This window comes from Leptopilina boulardi, unplaced genomic scaffold (assembly GCF_019393585.1).
Source record: "Leptopilina boulardi isolate dan_hultmark-lab unplaced genomic scaffold, ZJU_Lbou_2.1 LbouV2_177, whole genome shotgun sequence".
Lineage (NCBI taxonomy): Eukaryota > Metazoa > Arthropoda > Insecta > Hymenoptera > Figitidae > Leptopilina > Leptopilina boulardi.
Window position 1 is genome coordinate 37,402 of NW_026137726.1, and position 19,747 is coordinate 57,148.

At 28.4% G+C, this 19,747-nt stretch overlaps 1 protein-coding gene across 1 annotated transcript; it reads left to right on the top strand.

The window, feature by feature from the left end:
• The first annotated feature begins 8,105 nt into the window (after positions 1-8,105).
• Positions 8,106-19,228, top strand: LOC127277712 (probable serine/threonine-protein kinase DDB_G0282963). Its single transcript, XM_051299020.1, has 9 exons — positions 8,106-8,132; positions 10,410-10,902; positions 11,074-12,612; positions 12,784-13,125; positions 13,297-14,397; positions 14,569-15,252; positions 16,279-18,399; positions 18,711-18,776; positions 19,034-19,228. The coding sequence occupies exons 2-8, from the start codon at positions 10,419-10,421 to the stop codon at positions 18,734-18,736; spliced, it is 6,297 nt and encodes a 2,098-aa protein (XP_051154977.1). The 5' UTR covers positions 8,106-8,132; positions 10,410-10,418; the 3' UTR covers positions 18,737-18,776; positions 19,034-19,228.
• Positions 19,229-19,747: the final 519 nt, after the last annotated feature.

The window sequence follows — 19,747 nt, forward strand, 5'->3', positions numbered from 1 at the left end:
CCCCCCCTCACCCTTGTGATGCTTTTTCCAATACCGATTAATATGGAGTGTGATATTTTGCTGACCCCCCCCCCCCTCTACCCCCTAAAGTATCACATGCTTTATGGATTACCCCAAAGCATGGAGAAAGTATGGGATTCGAAAATTATCTATTTTTTTCAAAAATATACTTTTTTTCGTTGAATTTTAGAAATTTCAAACTTTTGGTAAATTCTCTTAAAAAAATTAGTTTTTTCAAAAAACAATTTCAAATTTCAAACTTTTGGTAAATTCTCTTTAAAAAATAATTTTTTTCAAAAAACAATTTCAAATTTCAAACTTTTGGTGAATTCTCTTAAAAAAATTAATTTTTTCAAAAAACAATTTTTTTTCATTGAATTTTTGAAACTTCAAACTTTTGATAAATTCTCTTAAAAAAGTTAATTTTTTCCAAAAACAATTTTTTTGTTGAGTTTCTCAAATTTCAAACTTTTGGTACAGTCACTTAAAAAAATGAATTTTTTTAAAAAACAATTTTTTTAGAATAGTAAGGGATGGAAAGATTATCAATTTTTTCAAAAATTTACGTATTTTCGTTGAATTTCTCAAATTTCAAAAATTTGGAAAAGTTTCTTAAAAAAAATTAATTTTTTTAAAAAACAAAAATTTTTTGCCACATATCAAAATTTTGAAAAAGGGGTCATCCATAAAGCATGTGATACATTTTTTCAGAATTTTAACACCCCCCCCTCACCCTTGTGATGCTTTTTCCAATACCGATTAATATGGAGTGTGATATTTTGCTGACCCCCCCCCTCTACCCCCTAAAGTATCACATGCTTTATGGATTACCCCAAAGCATGGAGAAAGTATGGGATGCGAAAATTATCTATTTTTTTCAAAAATATACTTTTTTTCGTTGAATTTTTGAAATTTCAAACTTTTGGTAAATTCTATTAAAAAAATTAATTTTTTCAAAAAACAATTTTTTTTCATTGAATTTTTCAAATTTCAAACTTTTGGTAAAGTCACTTAAAAAAATGAATTTTTTTAAAAAACAATTTTTTAGTCAAATTTCTCAAATTTTTAGTTTTGAAAAAGTATGGGAAGAGTATGGGATGAAAAAATTATCAATTTTTCAAAAAATTACTTATTTTCGTTGAATTTCTCGAATTTCAAAAATTTGGCAAAGTTTCTTAAAAAAACTATTTTTTTTCTTTGAATTTCTCAAAATTTGTTAAATCAAAACTCGTTTAAAAGGAAATTGTGTTAAATGATAATTCAAAAAATGAAAATTAATTTTAAAAAAATTATATTAAATAAAATTCACAATCAAATTAAATAAATAAATAATAATAATAATAATAATTAATTAAATATTTAACCTCATTTCTATTTTTTATGGATTTTTATAACTTACATTATGAAAAAAATATGCTTTCAAAATTTGTTTGAATAGGAAAACGGTTATTAAAAAATTGAAAAAAATAATAGTTTTACAGGAAGAAAATTTTAGCTGTTGAACTAACATAAATTACCTGAATTGAAGCTGTAGAAGGGAAGAAGAGGAAGAAGAAGAAACAAAAAGGGAACAATTTTTAACGTTTTTTTAAAAATGTACAAAATTTAAAAAATATCACCAATCATTGGTTATGTGCACCAAAACGTCAAATAGTAAAAAAAAATAAAGTTTTGAAGTTAGAAACAACTGAAAGTTGAGGTTTGCGAAATAAAAAGGTGCGCCAGAAGGAAGTTTAAATAAAAATGTAATGTTCATGATTTTTCCATTAATTAAAAAAAAGATAGAAATATTTTGTAATCTTTATCGCTTAATTAAATAATCAAGAAAGGAAAAATTAATAGTTATTAATTATTTAAGTTATTATTTAAATAAAATACTTAAGTTTACAAAAATTTTTGATAATACCAAAAAAAAATTTTCGACAAAAAAAATGATTCTGAAATTAATCTAAAAATTGATTACAGAATCATTTTTTTTGGATATTCAATAAAATGAGTTAATTTATTATTTTTGTAAAAAAAATAAAACTAATTTAATTAAAACAATATTTTTGTCAAAGAAATAATAATAATTCGAAAAATTTTGTTGTTTGATAGTAAGCGCCAGTAGATGGCAGCTTTTTGCAGGGATTTTTTTCATTAATTTTTCATTAATTAAATTAAAAAACAGATACAAAAAAAATTTTTCGACAAAAAAATTGATTCCAGAATCATTTTTTTTATTCCATAAAATAAGTCTATTTATTATTTTTCTGAAAGAAATAAAACTTATTTAATTCAGGCCATTTTTTTGTCAAAAAAAATATTTTTTAAAAAAATTGTGTTGTTTGAGCGTAATTGCCAGTAGATGGCAGCTTTTTGTAGGGTTTATTTTCACAATATTTCCATTAATAAAATTTAAAAAAAAAGATAAAAATATTTTTCAATTTTTCTCACCTAATTAAATAATCGATAAAGGAAAAAATAATTGTCATTAATTTTTTAAATAATTATTTAAATTAAATATTTGAATTATCAAAAATTTTTGATGATAACAAAATAAAATATTTGACAATAAAAATTGATTTTGAAATCAACCCAAAGGTTGATTCCAGAATCAATTTTTTTTAATAGAATAAAATTAAAGAATTTATTAAATTTCCTGAAAAAATAAAAATATTGTCAAATTTTCTTTAAAAAAAGATAATATAATTTGTGTTGTTTAATGAAAACAGACACCAGATGGCAGGTTATGACGGTCGTTTTTTTCAAAAATTAAAAATTCATGATGTACAGAAAAAAAAAATTTTACGTTTTTTTCATTTATTTGGAAAATTCAAAACTGTACACATTTTTTATCTACTTATTTTCATACTTAGAAAAATTTTATTTTGTAATGACATTTTTTTACAGATAATAATTTTAGTAAAAAAAAAAAATTGAAACAACCAGGAATCGAACCCAAGATTTTTGGGTTAGCAGTTGAGTGCAGTATCCACTTGTCTATTAGACCTTGTATTGGTTATCTTCAAGTAGATGATATTTAAGGAACGAAAAATTTTTCGTTCCAAAAAAAAAATTGATTCTGAAATCAACCCAAAGGTTGATTCCAGAATCAATTTTTTTTAATTGAATAAAATTAACGAATTTATTAGATTTCCTGAAAAAATAAAAATATTGTCAAATTTTCTTTAAAAAAAGATAATATAATTTGTGTCGTTTAATGAAAACAGACACCAGATGGCAGGTTATGACGGTCGTTTTTTTCAAAAATTAAAAATTCATGATGTACAGAAAAAAAAAATTTTACGTTTTTTTCATTTATTTGGAAAATTCAAAACTGTACACATTTTTTATCTACTTATTTTCATAGTTAGAAAAATTTTATTTTGTAATGACATTTTTTACAGATAATAATTTTAGTAAAAAAAAAAAATTGAAACAACCAGGAATCGAACCCACGATTTTTGGGTTAGCAGTTGAGTGCAGTATCCACTTGTCTATTAGACCTTGTATTGGTTATCTTCAAGTAGATGATATTTAAGGAACGAAAAATTTTTCGTTCCAAAAAAAAAATTAAAGAATTTATTAGATTTCCTGAGAAAATTAAAATATTGTCAAATTTTCTTTAAAAAAAGATAATATAATTTGTGTTGTTTAATGAAAACAGACACCAGATGGCAGGTTATGACGGTCGTTTTTTTCAAAAATTGAAAATTCATGATGTAGAGAAAAAAAAATTTTTACGTTTTTTTCATTTATTTGGAAAATCCAAAACTGTACACATTTTTTATCTACTTATTTTCAAACTTAGAAAAATTTTATTTTGTAATGACATTTTTTTACAGATAATAATTTTAGTAAAAAAAAAAAATTTGAAACAACCAGGAATCGAACCCACGATTTTTGGGTTAGCAGTTGAGTGCAGTATCCACTTGTCTATTAGACCTTGTTTCGGTTATCTTCATGCAGATGATATTTAAGGAACGAAAAATTTTTCGTTCCAAAAAAAAAATTGATTCTGAAATCAACCCAAAGGTTGATTCCAGAATCAATTTTTTTTAATTGGATAAAATTAAAGAATTTATTAGATTTTCTAAAAAATTTAAAATAGTAAGATATTGTCAAATTTTCTTTAAAAAAAAAATAATATAATTTGTGTTGTGTAATGAAACCAGACACCAGATGGCAGGTTATGACGGTCGTTTTTTTCAAAAATTACAAATTCATGAAAAAGAGGAAAAAAATTATCTTTTTTCGTTTCTTTAATGATCGAAAAACCTGCAAATTTTTTTTTTAAGGAATTTTTTACCCATTAATTTTTTTTTTGAAATAAATTTTTTTACAGATAATAATAATAATTAAGAAAAAATTTTTTATCGAAAATAAATTGATTTGAAATCAATTCAGAGATTGATTCCAGAATTAATTCTTAATTATAAAATATTAGTTTATTTATTACTCTTCAAAAAAAAAAAAATTACGTAAACAATTTAATATCAACAAATATTTTTAAAAGGAAAAAAATGTAAACAAACTAACCCTACTTAACCTGGAATTTTTTTTTTATTTTTTTTTTCTTCACTTACCTTGAATTAAACAAATCGCAGAAAACATCTGGTATTCCATTTTGGGTTAATTTTATAAATTCACTTCACTTTTTTATTTCACAATTACTTTTTTAATTTAATAATTTTGTAAACATTTTCTGTTTACATTTTCAAATTAAATCACGAAAGTTTCTAGTAACTTTCTCTTAAACTAACCAATCACAACATTTCGTTCAATGGGAAGTTAGCCTTTTGTTTTTTTACGGAATACATTACGGATAACAAAAATGACGTCATAATTATTCTTATTTTTATACATTTGCCAATTTTATTTATTCGAAATTGGTTAACAATTTTCAATTTTTAACCAAATGGTCCCTCTTAGAATTTTTTTCTCTATCGATCTATAAGAGGTTGTCCACGACTTCCCAATCACGCTGTATAAAGAAAGAACAGTATTGATATTTTCATCTTTTTTATTTTTATCTTTGCCTTTTTTTAACTAAATTGTGGTTCATGTTATTGTTTTTACAAGGAATGGATAAAATGCTATGATTTTTTAGATATGAAGAAGTTTTTTTAAAAAGGTTTGGAACATATAAGGTAAAAAAATCTTTGGTATCATTGTGTAATAGGTATTATTCTTTTTTGTTATAGGATATTTAGTTATATTTTTATTTCTAAATTTCAATGGATAATTAATTGTTTTTTAGTAATATTTCTTTGACCAATTAGATTATAAATTATAGCATTTTTTTTGGTTAAAAGGATGATTAGAGTCATAATTGATAGTTCTTTCAGAAAATGTGTGTTTCATGTACCAGTGAGTAATGAGTTGATTTTTTTCGTCAATAATAATAAAAACATCTAGGATGCTAATAGAGTTGTTGTTTTGAATTTCATAAGTGAACTGCAATCTTTCGTCACAACTGTTATAAATAAATGTAATTAAATTTTATACAACTTTCATATTAATTATTATAAAAAAATCGATATGTTACGTATTCTAATTGTAATTATTTAATAAATTTGTAGTTTCTGAAGAGGGCAGCTGCGCTGTCGAAATGTAAAAAATTGTTTTATTTCAAACCTGCCTCTAAGTGATCATTCAATTCATGTTTCATATTTTAAATATAATTATTGAAATAATAAAAAAATTATTAAATATATCTTCTTTGTTGTCTATTCATTAAATTTCTATTATTTTCATAAATGTAAATGAAATAAAAATCAATTATTTTTTTAATTATAGTTCTGATTTCAACATGAATATAATCTTTGTCGGTAAATATATATTAACTGATAAGTAATTAGCCCAGATCTATAATATTCTTTATTTCAATTTAAAACAACTTTATTATTTAATTACGTTAAAATTGTATCTAATACATTGAATGTACAATAAATTGAAAATTTAAATTATAATTAATATTAAAGTGGTGCGCTTAGCAAATTTTAATTTTTTATAAAGAAACACAAACCTATTAATGTTTTTCAGAGTAAAAAAATGATTTGATTTTTTATTACATATTAATTTTTTATTAACTAAATTATATAAAAAAAAAATTTTAATGCAAATTGAATAGGGGAGAGTGCTCAAACTTTTTACAATGAGACACTTTAAGGGGGGAAACTCGTGTAAATGCACGTTTTTTTAGGAAATTAAAAAAAAACTGGTAAAGTTTATTGAATTAAAGTAAAGCATACCTTAAAGTTCACAATATAAGCTTTATAAAAAAAATTTTTTTATTAAAAAATATTACAATATGGTGGCGTTACAGGCGTTTGAAGTTGCATCTTTGATTTTGCGCCGTGCAGCCTACAGGTCACAAATCTCAACTAAAATTAAAAATCAAAATTTTTACCGTTAAAATACGCGAATACGCTTTGCATGACGAAGAGAAAACTAAAAAATTTTTTTTTGAAAATTTGGGACTATTTTGAAAAAAAAATCAATGTTTTTTTATATACAATGTTCAAAAACAATTGTTAAAATTTTTTTTTAAAGAAAGGAGCTCGTCATATAGTAGCCAGTAAGATAAAGAAAATTTGTGGTAAGTTTGATTAAAATCGGTTGAAAATTGGCTGAGTTACATTGCACGGCGCGCGAAAAAACACGTTTCGAGAAAAACGCGTATTAAGTTTTCGATACATAAAAGTAGTGTTTTAACTATTGCTTTGAAGACGTTATGTATTCGAAAATAACTATTGAACTGAAACAAAGATTTACTATCACTTGCTTATGGTGCTTGCTAATGACAATTAATAATAAAATTATATTGACAAGAAACTGAAAGAATAGAGGAATCTCGTGTTCATAGTTAACTGCATTTGGTTGCATCTGAAGTGCTAAATTTATGATTACTATAGACATTCATACATTTAATTATAGATTAGTAATGTAGGGTCATATTCTACAGATAGTAACCTCATTTTTAAAGCAAAAAAAATACTTGTAACAAAATTTTGTTTTACACGAGTTTCCCCCATTAATTTTATGAAAAACAACATAAAGAAACTGGACCAAAATTTAAGTGCGAATCATGTTTATGTAAACACATTAACTCCAAAAATTTTATTCATATTTATTTATTATTTACAAAGAAAAATTTAAAAAAAAAACTGTTTTTCACAAAGCGGAAAAACTTTTTGCTTGAAATGCAATTATCATTTTTATATCTTTCAAGAAAGTTTACTTACTATACTTCGATTACTTAAATTCTTAACTTCAATAGCTGATAATTTCCAATTTTTTTAAAACCTAAACAAATTTTATTTAAATAATTTCTTGTAATTGCTTGTGTTCATCAATGAGACAGGCAAAATTTTAAGCTTATGATATATGGATATTGGCAACTAATAAATTTTTTTTTAGGTTATGGTTAAGTTTTGACGTTTATAAAAGCAACTTCGAAAGTCAAAGTTATACGTCTATATATCTAAACAAAATTATTTTTTATTTAAAATTTACTTTTTTTTATCATTTTAAGTACAATTTATAATAAAATGAGTATTGTACAAAGATCATATTGAGTTCAAGTTTTTTTTTATTATATACTAAATGCTATGCCGAATAAAAAGTCCACACAATAAAAATTAAAATGACTAAAGACTCGATTTATTAACATTCAAATGTATTAAAATCTGCATAATAAAATTTTTATCTATAAATAAAAATAATATATAACACATATTACACTCAATACTATTTCATAGAATTTTAACAATATAACTTTTTAACAAAAAAATGAACGCAACAAGTTATTTTCACAATATTGTCTTGGGGCAAAAACCTTCTAGCGATTATGCATATCTATTAGTTTTCATTAAATGTATATTATTAGTTTGATAATAAATCCAAAATAACTAAACAAATGAGGTCGAAATATACTACTAGCCAAAAGATAAACTACAATTTGTCAATTGTCATTAAATTTGGAAATATGTTACTCAATTTGTAACTGTTAAAATCTATTAAGAAATCATTAAATCGTAAAATATACAACAATAATGATGGATTAATAATTATTTAAATACGGGTATCTCAACTTCAGAGTTATTCAGTCTACTGATTTACTGCTGACACCACTTCTAAGAAGCAAAGTGAGTTTTCTTCAATTTAATTAACTTTGGTGTAATACAATTTTAACAAATTGGAATATAAAATAAACTGTGAACGAAAATAGTGTTTTAGTATCAAACATTTGTCATATTTATAAAATTCATTAAAATATATTTCACTTAAAATTAAAAAAACTATTTGCATTAATGATGTGCATTAAGAACATTTGAACCTTCGCGACGTCACAAATCATGGCGCATGACACGCAAACTTCTCAGGTATGTGAAAAGCACAATTTTGAATATTTTTTAAAAAAACCTTTTGGAAAATGTTCAGAATAACATAGACTCTGTCTGTTATGTGCGGAAAATTCAAAATTTTGCGTTTAAAACGTTTTTTAAACAATGTTTAAGTTCCAAAAATGGCCTACATATAAGCAATTCGTGTATTTTTACTTACTTGTGACAACCAACTTAAACATTGTTTAAAAAACGTTTTATACGCAAAATTTTTAATTTTTCGCACAGAACAGACATAGTCTATGTTTCTCTGAACATTTTCCAAAAGGTTTTTTAAAAAATATTCAAAATTGTGTTTTTCACATACCTGAGAAGTTTGCGTGTCATGCGCCATGATTTGTGACCTTAACATTGTTTAAAAAACGTTTTAAACGCAAAATTTTGAATTTTCCGCACATAACAGACAGAGTCTATGTTATTCTGAACATTTTCCAAAAGGTTTTTTTAAAAAATATTCAAAATTGTGCTTTTCACATACCTGAGAAGTTTGCGTGTCATGCGCCATGATTTGTGACGTCACGAAGGTTCAAATGCTCTTAATAATAATATTTGATCGATATAATACTTTTATTAGTTGCCCAGTGGGCAAAAACCTTGTTCGTTTTGAAAACTTTTTATTTAATATCGATGCAACTAGGCCGTTTGGTTGTCAGAACTAAATTTTTTTGATGAATCGTTTTGTTCGGTCTACCAAATTTTTTGTTTCGCACAACTAAATTATTGTTTTTAAGCAATGAAAAAATTTTGTTGAATGAAATTTTTTTTTCTCAACCAACTTATTTTTTGGATAACACTTTTCGATTTATATAATCTACCTATGCCTACTTAAATTAATTTATATCGCGGAAAAAACCTAACACTGCTGGAGCTCGAACCCTCAGACTACGCAAAGCAAGTCGAGAACGCTGACCACTACTCTACGAATCCTACTAACAATTTAAGATTAAATCATTTTCACAATGTATAAATGCTGGAAAAAACTTTAGTTCTTTTAACAAGTTTTATTTATTTATTCTTACTACACAAACTTTTTTTTAAAAAAATGTCTGAAAAACATTAAAAACTTTAACACTGAAACTTCACAAAAGGAAACGACGTACGGTTATTGTTAACATCCCGTGAATGGGAAACGTTTTAAAAACGTCCTAAAAATGTTTTTAGAACGAACATGGTATTTTGCCCACTGGGCGTACGCAGATAAAAATGTGATTACAACTTTAAATAAGAATGATTGAAGTTATATAGTTTTAATACTTTCCATAAAAAGCATAAAAAATATTCCTGGTCTTTTCGTAATATATGCAACATTTTTTAAACGATTCTAAAAAGCAAAGATGTAAGTCGCACTAAAAAACATTCTGTATACCCAAATGCATTTTTTCCCAGAACTTACTCTCTAAATCTGAATAAGTGAAATTTCACTTAGAATGTTTAAAAAGTGTTTAACGTAGAAAAATAAGTGTATATTCACATAAAAATAGGTGAAATATCACTTATTTTTAAATGAAAATGATTCATTTTTAGGTGCATATAAACTTACTTTTCTACGTGGCAGAATTTTGAAACATTCTAAGTAAAATTTCACTTATTCAGATATAGAGAATAGTTTTTAAAATAATTAAAAACTACAATCGATATAAATAATTATTAAAAACCAAGATCATAAAATTAAACTACTTAATATTTAATAAAGTCTTGTTTCAACCATATAATTTATCTTAAAAGATATTTCTATTCTTCATAAAACAATACGAAAAGCAAAACAATTTTCTTTGAACTGAAAAAAGAAAGGTATTAATGTAAGACCGATTTCAGGCACTAAATTTTCATTTGGTTCAATTTTGATACCTAAAATCAGTACTGTATTAGTACTTTCTTTTTACAGTGTAATAACAATTTTAAAATTTGGAAGGCGACCTATAAACACAGGACAAAATCCTAAATACATAATATAATAGAACAAATAGTTAGCTATAACATACTAACCAATATTCTTAATATTCTCTAAAACTCTAATAGTTTACAATCATGGCCGATTCGAATAAAACAACATCAACAACAGGTGTAGGAGGATATGATAGTTGCGGCTGCTGCTGTTGCTATTCTTCACCCCGAACACTTCTCCCAACACCAACGACAAACAAAGACCACATTCAAGTTTCGAACTCAGATCAGCATGAGTTGCATATCAAACAAGAATCTTCTTCCAGAATCACTCATGATGAATCAAAAAAATTAGTCTTCAACTCTAACAATACTAAAACCGTGACTTCAACTGCCAATGTAGATAATATGAAAAAGGAAGACAAGAAGGAGAACGACAATCAAGTTTCTAACTCAGTTGACAATAACTTGCATATCGAACAAAAAACTTCTTCTACTGGCATTTATGGTAAAGAAGAAAAAATAGTCTTCAATTCTAGCAATGCTAAAATCACGAGTTCAACTGGCAATGCTGATAATACCAAAAAGGACGAGAAGAAGGAGAACGACAATCAAGTTTCTAACTCAGGTGACAATAATTTGCAAATCGAACAAAAAACTTCTTCTACTGGCTCTTATGGTAAAAAAGAAAAATTAGTCTTGAACTCCAGCAATGCTAAAATCACGACTTCAACTGGCAATCCTGATAATACCAAAAAGGAAGAGAAGAAGGAGAACGACAGTCAAGTTTCTAACTCAGTTGACAATAACTTGCATATCGAACAAAAAACTTCTTCTACTGGCTCTTATGGTAAAGAAGAAAAATTAGTCTTGAACTCCAGCAATGCTAAAATCACGAGTTCAACTGGCAATGCTGATAATACCAAAAAGGACGAGAAGAAGGAGAACGACAATCAAGTTTCTAACTCAGTTGACAATAACTTGCATATCGAACAAAAAACTTCTTCTACTGGCTCTTATGGTAAAGAAGAAAAATTAGTCTTCAATTCTAGCAATGCTAAAATCACGACTTCAACTGGCAATGCTGATAATACCAAAAAGGACGAGAAGAAGGAGAACGACAATAAAGTTTCTAACTCAGTTGACAATAACTTGCATATCGAACAAAAAACTTCTTCTACTGGCTCTTATGGTAAAGAAGAAAAATTAGTCTTCAATTCTAGCAATGCTAAAATCACGACTTCAACTGGCAATGCTGATAATACCAAAAAGGACGAGAAGAAGGAGAACGACAATAAAGTTTCTAACTCAGTTGACAATAACTTGCATATCGAACAAAAAACTTCTTCTACTGGCTCTTATGGTAAAGAAGAAAAATTAGTCTTCAATTCTAGCAATGCTAAAATCACGACTTCAACTGGCAATGCTGATAATACCAAAAAGGACGAGAAGAAGGAGAACGACAATAAAGTTTCTAACTCAGTTGACAATAACTTGCATGTCGAACAAAAAACTTCTTCTACTGGCTCTTATGGTAAGGAAGAAAAATTAGTCTTGAACTCCAGCAATGCTAAAATCACGACTTCAACTGGCAATGCTGATAATACCAAAAAGGAGGAGAAGAAGGAGAACGACAATCAAGTTTCTAACTCAGTTGACAATAACTTGCATATCGAACAAAAAACTTCTTCTACTGGCTCTTATGGTAAAGAAGAAAAATTAGTCTTCAACTCTAGCAATGCTGAAATCACGACTTTAACAGGCAATGCTGATAATACCAAAAAGGACGAGAAGAAGGAGAACGACAATCAAGTTTCTAACTCAGTTGACAATAACTTGCATATCGAACAAAAAACTTCTTCTACTGGCTCTTATGGTAAAGAAGAAAAATTAGTCTTCAATTCTAGCAATGCTAAAATCACGACTTCAACTGGCAATGCTGATAATACCAAAAAGGACGAGAAGAAGGAGAACGACAATAAAGTTTCTAACTCAGTTGACAATAACTTGCATGTCGAACAAAAAACTTCTTCTACTGGCTCTTATGGTAAGGAAGAAAAATTAGTCTTGAACTCCAGCAATGCTAAAATCACGACTTCAACTGGCAATGCTGATAATACCAAAAAGGAGGAGAAGAAGGAGAACGACAATCAAGTTTCTAACTCAGTTGACAATAACTTGCATATCGAACAAAAAACTTCTTCTACTGGCTCTTATGGTAAAGAAGAAAAATTAGTCTTCAATTCTAGCAATGCTAAAATCACGACTTCAACTGGCAATGCTGATAATACCAAAAAGGACGAGAAGAAGGAGAACGACAATCAAGTTTCTAACTCAGGTGACAATAATTTGCAAATCGAACAAAAAACTTCTTCTACTGGCTCTTATGGTAAAGAAGAAAAATTAGTCTTCAACTCTAGCAATGCTGAAATCACGACTTTAACTGGCAATGCTGATAATACCAAAAAGGACGAGAAGAAGGAGAACGACAATCAAGTTTCTAACTCAGTTGACAATAACTTGCATGTCGAACAAAAAACTTCTTCTACTGGCTCTTATGGTAAGGAAGAAAAATTAGTCTTGAACTCCAGCAATGCTAAAATCACGACTTCAACTGGCAATGCTGATAATACCAAAAAGGAGGAGAAGAAGGAGAACGACAATCAAGTTTCTAACTCAGTTGACAATAACTTGCATATCGAACAAAAAACTTCTTCTACTGGCTCTTATGGTAAAGAAGAAAAATTAGTCTTCAATTCTAGCAATGCTAAAATCACGACTTCAACTGGCAATGCTGATAATACCAAAAAGGACGAGAAGAAGGAGAACGACAATCAAGTTTCTAACTCAGGTGACAATAATTTGCAAATCGAACAAAAAACTTCTTCTACTGGCTCTTATGGTAAAGAAGAAAAATTAGTCTTCAACTCTAGCAATGCTGAAATCACGACTTTAACTGGCAATGCTGATAATACCAAAAAGGACGAGAAGAAGGAGAACGACAATCAAGTTTCTAACTCAGTTGACAATAACTTGCATATCGAACAAAAAACTTCTTCTACTGGCTCTTATGGTAAAGAAGAAAAATTAGACTTCAACTCTAGCAATGCTAAAATCACGACTTCAACTGGCAATGCTGATAATACCAAAAAGGAAGAGAAGAAGGAGAACTACTATAAAGTTACGGATTGTAGCGATTATGGTTTCGTGTCTTCTATTGCCTTTTCTGAAGAGAAGAAGGAGAACGACAATCAAGTTTCTAACTCAGGTGACAATAATTTGCAAATCGAACAAAAAACTTCTTCTACTGGCTCTTATGGTAAAGAAGAAAAATTAGTCTTCAACTCTAGCAATGCTGAAATCACGACTTCAACTGGCAATGCTGATAATACCAAAAAGGACGAGAAGAAAGAGAACGACAATCAAGTTTCTAACTCAGTTGACAATAACTTGCATATCGAACAAAAAACTTCTTCTACTGGCTCTTATGGTAAAGAAGAAAAATTAGTCTTCAATTCTAGCAATGCTAAAATCACGACTTCAACTGGCAATGCTGATAATACCAAAAAGGACGAGAAGAAGGAGAACGACAATCAAGTTTCTAACTCAGTTGACAATAACTTGCATATCGAACAAAAAACTTCTTCTACTGGCTCTTATGGTAAAGAAGAAAAATTAGTCTTCAATTCTAGCAATGCTAAAATCACGACTTCAACTGGCAATGCTGATAATACCAAAAAGGACGAGAAGAAGGAGAACGACAATCAAGTTTCTAACTCAGGTGACAATAATTTGCAAATCGAACAAAAAACTTCTTCTACTGGCTCTTATGGTAAAGAAGAAAAATTAGTCTTCAACTCTAGCAATGCTGAAATCACGACTTTAACTGGCAATGCTGATAATACCAAAAAGGACGAGAAGAAGGAGAACGACAATCAAGTTTCTAACTCAGTTGACAATATCTTGCATATCGAACAAAAAACTTCTTCTACTGGCTCTTATGGTAAAGAAGAAAAATTAGTCTTCAATTCTAGCAATGCTAAAATCACGACTTCAACTGGCAATGCTGATAATACCAAAAAGGACGAGAAGAAGGAGAACGACAATCAAGTTTCTAACTCAGGTGACAATAATTTGCAAATCGAACAAAAAACTTCTTCTACTGGCTCTTATGGTAAAGAAGAAAAATTAGTCTTCAACTCTAGCAATGCTGAAATCACGACTTTAACTGGCAATGCTGATAATACCAAAAAGGACGAGAAGAAGGAGAACGACAATCAAGTTTCTAACTCAGTTGACAATATCTTGCATATCGAACAAAAAACTTCTTCTACTGGCTCTTATGGTAAAGAAGAAAAATTAGTCTTCAATTCTAGCAATGCTAAAATTTCGAGTTCAACTGGCAATGCTGATAATACCAAAAAGGACGAGAAGAAGGAGAACGACAATCAAGTTTCTAACTCAGTTGACAATAACTTGCATATCGAACAAAAAACTTCTTCTACTGGCTCTTATGGTAAAGAAGAAAAATTAGTCTTCAATTCTAGCAATGCTAAAATCACGACTTCAACTGGCAATGCTGATAATACCAAAAAGGACGAGAAGAAGGAGAACGACAATCAAGTTTCTAACTCAGGTGACAATAATTTGCAAATCGAACAAAAAACTTCTTCTACTGGCTCTTATGGTAAAGAAGAAAAATTAGTCTTCAACTCTAGCAATGCTGAAATCACGACTTTAACTGGCAATGCTGATAATACCAAAAAGGACGAGAAGAAGGAGAACGACAATCAAGTTTCTAACTCAGTTGACAATATCTTGCATATCGAACAAAAAACTTCTTCTACTGGCTCTTATGGTAAAGAAGAAAAATTAGTCTTCAATTCTAGCAATGCTAAAATCACGACTTCAACTGGCAATGCTGATAATACCAAAAAGGACGAGAAGAAGGAGAACGACAATCAAGTTTCTAACTCAGGTGACAATAATTTGCAAATCGAACAAAAAACTTCTTCTACTGGCTCTTATGGTAAAGAAGAAAAATTAGTCTTCAACTCTAGCAATGCTGAAATCACGACTTTAACTGGCAATGCTGATAATACCAAAAAGGACGAGAAGAAGGAGAACGACAATCAAGTTTCTAACTCAGTTGACAATATCTTGCATATCGAACAAAAAACTTCTTCTACTGGCTCTTATGGTAAAGAAGAAAAATTAGTCTTCAATTCTAGCAATGCTAAAATTTCGAGTTCAACTGGCAATGCTGATAATACCAAAAAGGACGAGAAGAAGGAGAACGACAATCAAGTTTCTAACTCAGTTGACAATAACTTGCATATCGAACAAAAAACTTCTTCTACTGGCTCTTATGGTAAAGAAGAAAAATTAGTCTTGAACTCCAGCAATGCTAAAATCACGAGTTCAACTGGCAATGCTGATAATACCAAAAAGGAAGAGAAGAAGGAGAACGACAATCAAGTTTCTAACTCAGTTGACAATAACTTGCATATCGAACAAAAAACTTCTTCTACTGGCTCTTATGGTAAAGAAGAAAAATTAGTCTTCAATTCTAGCAATGCTAAAATCACGACTTCAACTGGCAATGCTGATAATACCAAAACGGAAGAGAAGAAGGAGAACGACAATCAAGTTTCTAACTCAGGTGACAATAATTTGCAAATCGAACAAAAAACTTCTTCTACTGGCTCTTATGGTAAAGAAGAAAAATTAGTCTTCAACTCTAGCAATGCTGAAATCACGACTTCAACTGGCAATGCTGATAATACCAAAAAGGACGAGAAGAAAGAGAACGACAATCAAGTTTCTAACTCAGTTGACAATAACTTGCATATCGAACAAAAAACTTCTTCTACTGGCTCTTATGGTAAAGAAGAAAAATTAGTCTTCAATTCTAGCAATGCTAAAATCACGAGTTCAACTGGCAATGCTGATAATACCAAAAAGGACGAGAAGAAGGAGAACGACAATCAAGTTTCTAACTCAGTTGACAATAACTTGCATATCGAACAAAAAACTTCTTCTACTGGCTCTTATGGTAAAGAAGAAAAATTAGACTTCAACTCTAGCAATGCTAAAATCACGACTTCAACTGGCAATGCTGATAATACCAAAAAGGAAGAGAAGAAGGAGAACTACTATAAAGTTACGGATTGTAGCGATTATGGTTTCGTGTCTTCTATTGCCTTTTCTGAAGAGAAGAAGGAGAACGACAATCAAGTTTCTAACTCAGGTGACAATAATTTGCAAATCGAACAAAAAACTTCTTCTACTGGCTCTTATGGTAAAGAAGAAAAATTAGTCTTCAACTCTAGCAATGCTGAAATCACGACTTCAACTGGCAATGCTGATAATACCAAAAAGGACGAGAAGAAAGAGAACGACAATCAAGTTTCTAACTCAGTTGACAATAACTTGCATATCGAACAAAAAACTTCTTCTACTGGCTCTTATGGTAAAGAAGAAAAATTAGTCTTCAATTCTAGCAATGCTAAAATCACGACTTCAACTGGCAATGCTGATAATACCAAAAAGGACGAGAAGAAGGAGAACGACAATCAAGTTTCTAACTCAGTTGACAATAACTTGCATATCGAACAAAAAACTTCTTCTACTGGCTCTTATGGTAAAGAAGAAAAATTAATCTTCACTTCTAGCAATGCTAAAATCACGACTTTATCTGACAATGCTGATAATACGAAAAAGGAAGAGAAGAAGGAGATTGGTAAAATTATGTCAACTTCAGATGAGCTTGAAGTGCATGCCGTGAATGAATCAACAACAAGTAGCAGTTATGTTGAAAAAAAAATATTCGACATCAACGTAGAAAAAAATGCAGCTTTAGCTGTCAATGCAGGTAATACTAAAACGGGAGAGAAGAAGGAGATTAGTAAAGTAATTTCCACTTCAGATGAGCTTAAAGTTCATACCGAGAATGAATCAGCAACTAGTAGCAGACATGTTGAAAAAAAAATTTTGGATATGAGTAATGCTGGTGCAGCTGAAATTTGTATATCAGATTGTGGTAACCGGAATGAAATTAATAACAAAGAAAGTTTTGGTTCTATCAATAGTGACAAGATGGTGCATGACGAGAAGAAATTTGATGCGAGCGACCGTCTTGTTGAACTCAAGAATTCATCCATTGATAGAAGCAGTGCTTCCACCGTTGGTGTAACTGTTAAATCAGAAAGCACTAAACAGGAGGAGAAAAAAATAACCGAAGCAATGTCATTAAGTGGAGAACGTACAGTACATGATGAGAAGAAAATTACTACCACCAGCATTCATAGTAATGTTAATAGTTCAGCCATTAAGACGACTAACGATAGTGCAGCTGAAATTCGTATATCAGATTGTGGTAACCAGAATGAAATTATTAACAAAGAAAGTTGTGGTTCTATCAATAGTGACAAGATGGTGCATGACGAGAAGAAATTTGCTTCGAGCAACCGTCTTGTTGAAACCACAGAGAAGATAGTAAAGATTCAAGACGATTTAACTAAAGTATCTGGAACCCAATTAAAGGGAAAAGTTTCTCAAATTAATGAGGGGAAAGCCGTGTGTCAACAGAATAATACAGTAAAGAACACTTTGAAAAATATTGATCAGGATATAGTGAACAAAAAGTGTAGCATTACCAAAAGTGCAAAGCAAGATGTTGTCGATATTAAAAATAATCAAGAAGATAAGACATCTGAACAATCGGGAATTTTGTCTAAACTTGTGGGTTTCTTTGCACATCCAGAAAATGAAGTGAAGATAGATATTAAGGAAACAAACAAAGAATCAAAACAAGTTAAAAAGGCAGAAAAAGTAGCTAAGTCAATTAAAGCAATCGAAACAATAATGGGAAAAAATATTAAGGTTATAACCATGGAATTCATTGAAGACTGCAAACGTGGTACTATTGAAGAAAAAATGTCAAAAGCTGGAATAGTGGTTTTTAAAACTACTGATGATGCGAAATCTTTAAAAAATGAAGAACTCCAAAAAGGATGTACAAATAATACAAAAAAACAGCCAAAAAAAGATGAATGTTGTATTTCTCAGCCAATGAAGAAAGAAGACAAACTTCCAGAAAAGAATGACAATAAGAAGACTAAAGGTAAAAAACATTTATGTCGTGGTATGCTTTTTGTGCTCGGAGTATTTATTCTCATTTTTGTGACGATTTCAATTTAGATAGAAAATTTATTTTAAGACACTGTAGATATAAACTTTTGATAAATAGTTCAAAGCTAACGTAGAATTGAAAAAAAATTTTGCGATTTTGAATATAAATACAATGAATATAGAATGTTCAAAGATGGATTCAAAATATGTTTTATTTCTATTATCGATAATTTCATGCTTTAATTTAATACTGTTTTAAATCTCCTGTTCTCAAATAATTTAAAATTTTTCACCATTCAACAGGTTCTAAAGGTAAAAAAGGAAACTAAACTGCTCTCTAATAGACTTCATTTTTTGAATAAATATGAGGTATTTAAAATTTTTTTTCTTTATTTACATACTTAAAATGTTATGAATACTACATATTTTATTATTATTATAATTATAATTATATTATTATTTTTTTATAGTCTTTTTAATTTTAAAATATTATTTTTTTAAATGTTGGAATAATTCATATTTTATAAATATAGTTGTAACAATTAGTTTTCTGAAACGTCTATTATAGAATTTCACAAATTTCAAACATTCAAGATGAAAATTTAACATTTTGTTTTAATTTTCAGTATATTGCTACTTAACAACAAATATAAAAAGTAATGCGGAGATTTAGAACAGCATTAACCTTATCAATGAAAATGAAGCAGTTTTCAAAATTACAGAAAACATTGCATCAACAATTAATATAATACAATGGAATTAAAATTATACATAATGTTGAAAATGTAACAAAAGAATTAAATAAATGTATAATCAACATATATTAATGACCTCGAATTATTTTTCTCCTTTTGATTAAAAGCTAATTTAACATAAAAATCAAATTTATGAATATTTTAGGCTCAAAAGCCGAAAATTATGTAAATTCATTGAGAATTGTGGCGTCAAAACGGAATTTTGTAAGTAAATATTGTGCACTTGTAGCAAATGATCTTTCAATTTTTCCAAAACTTGATAAAATCATATTATTACCAATATTTTTGGAAAGAACATTTTTTAAATCAATTTTCAATAGACTATGAGTGGCTTTTGAATATTTTTAAAATTTTTAATTTTTCTAAATAAATTATTATTCTTTTTGTCTAAAAAAATTTATAACATTACTTTATAAATTTTTAAAAGAAAAATGTATTGGTTAAAATTTGTATTATTATCCAGATGAAAATTTTTTTTTTTCAATCGATGATCATAAATATATGTGAACTTCAACGACGTCAAATTTCGCACATCACAGCGCTTTCTCATCATATTTTGAACTTCTCTATATAAAATATTTTCTC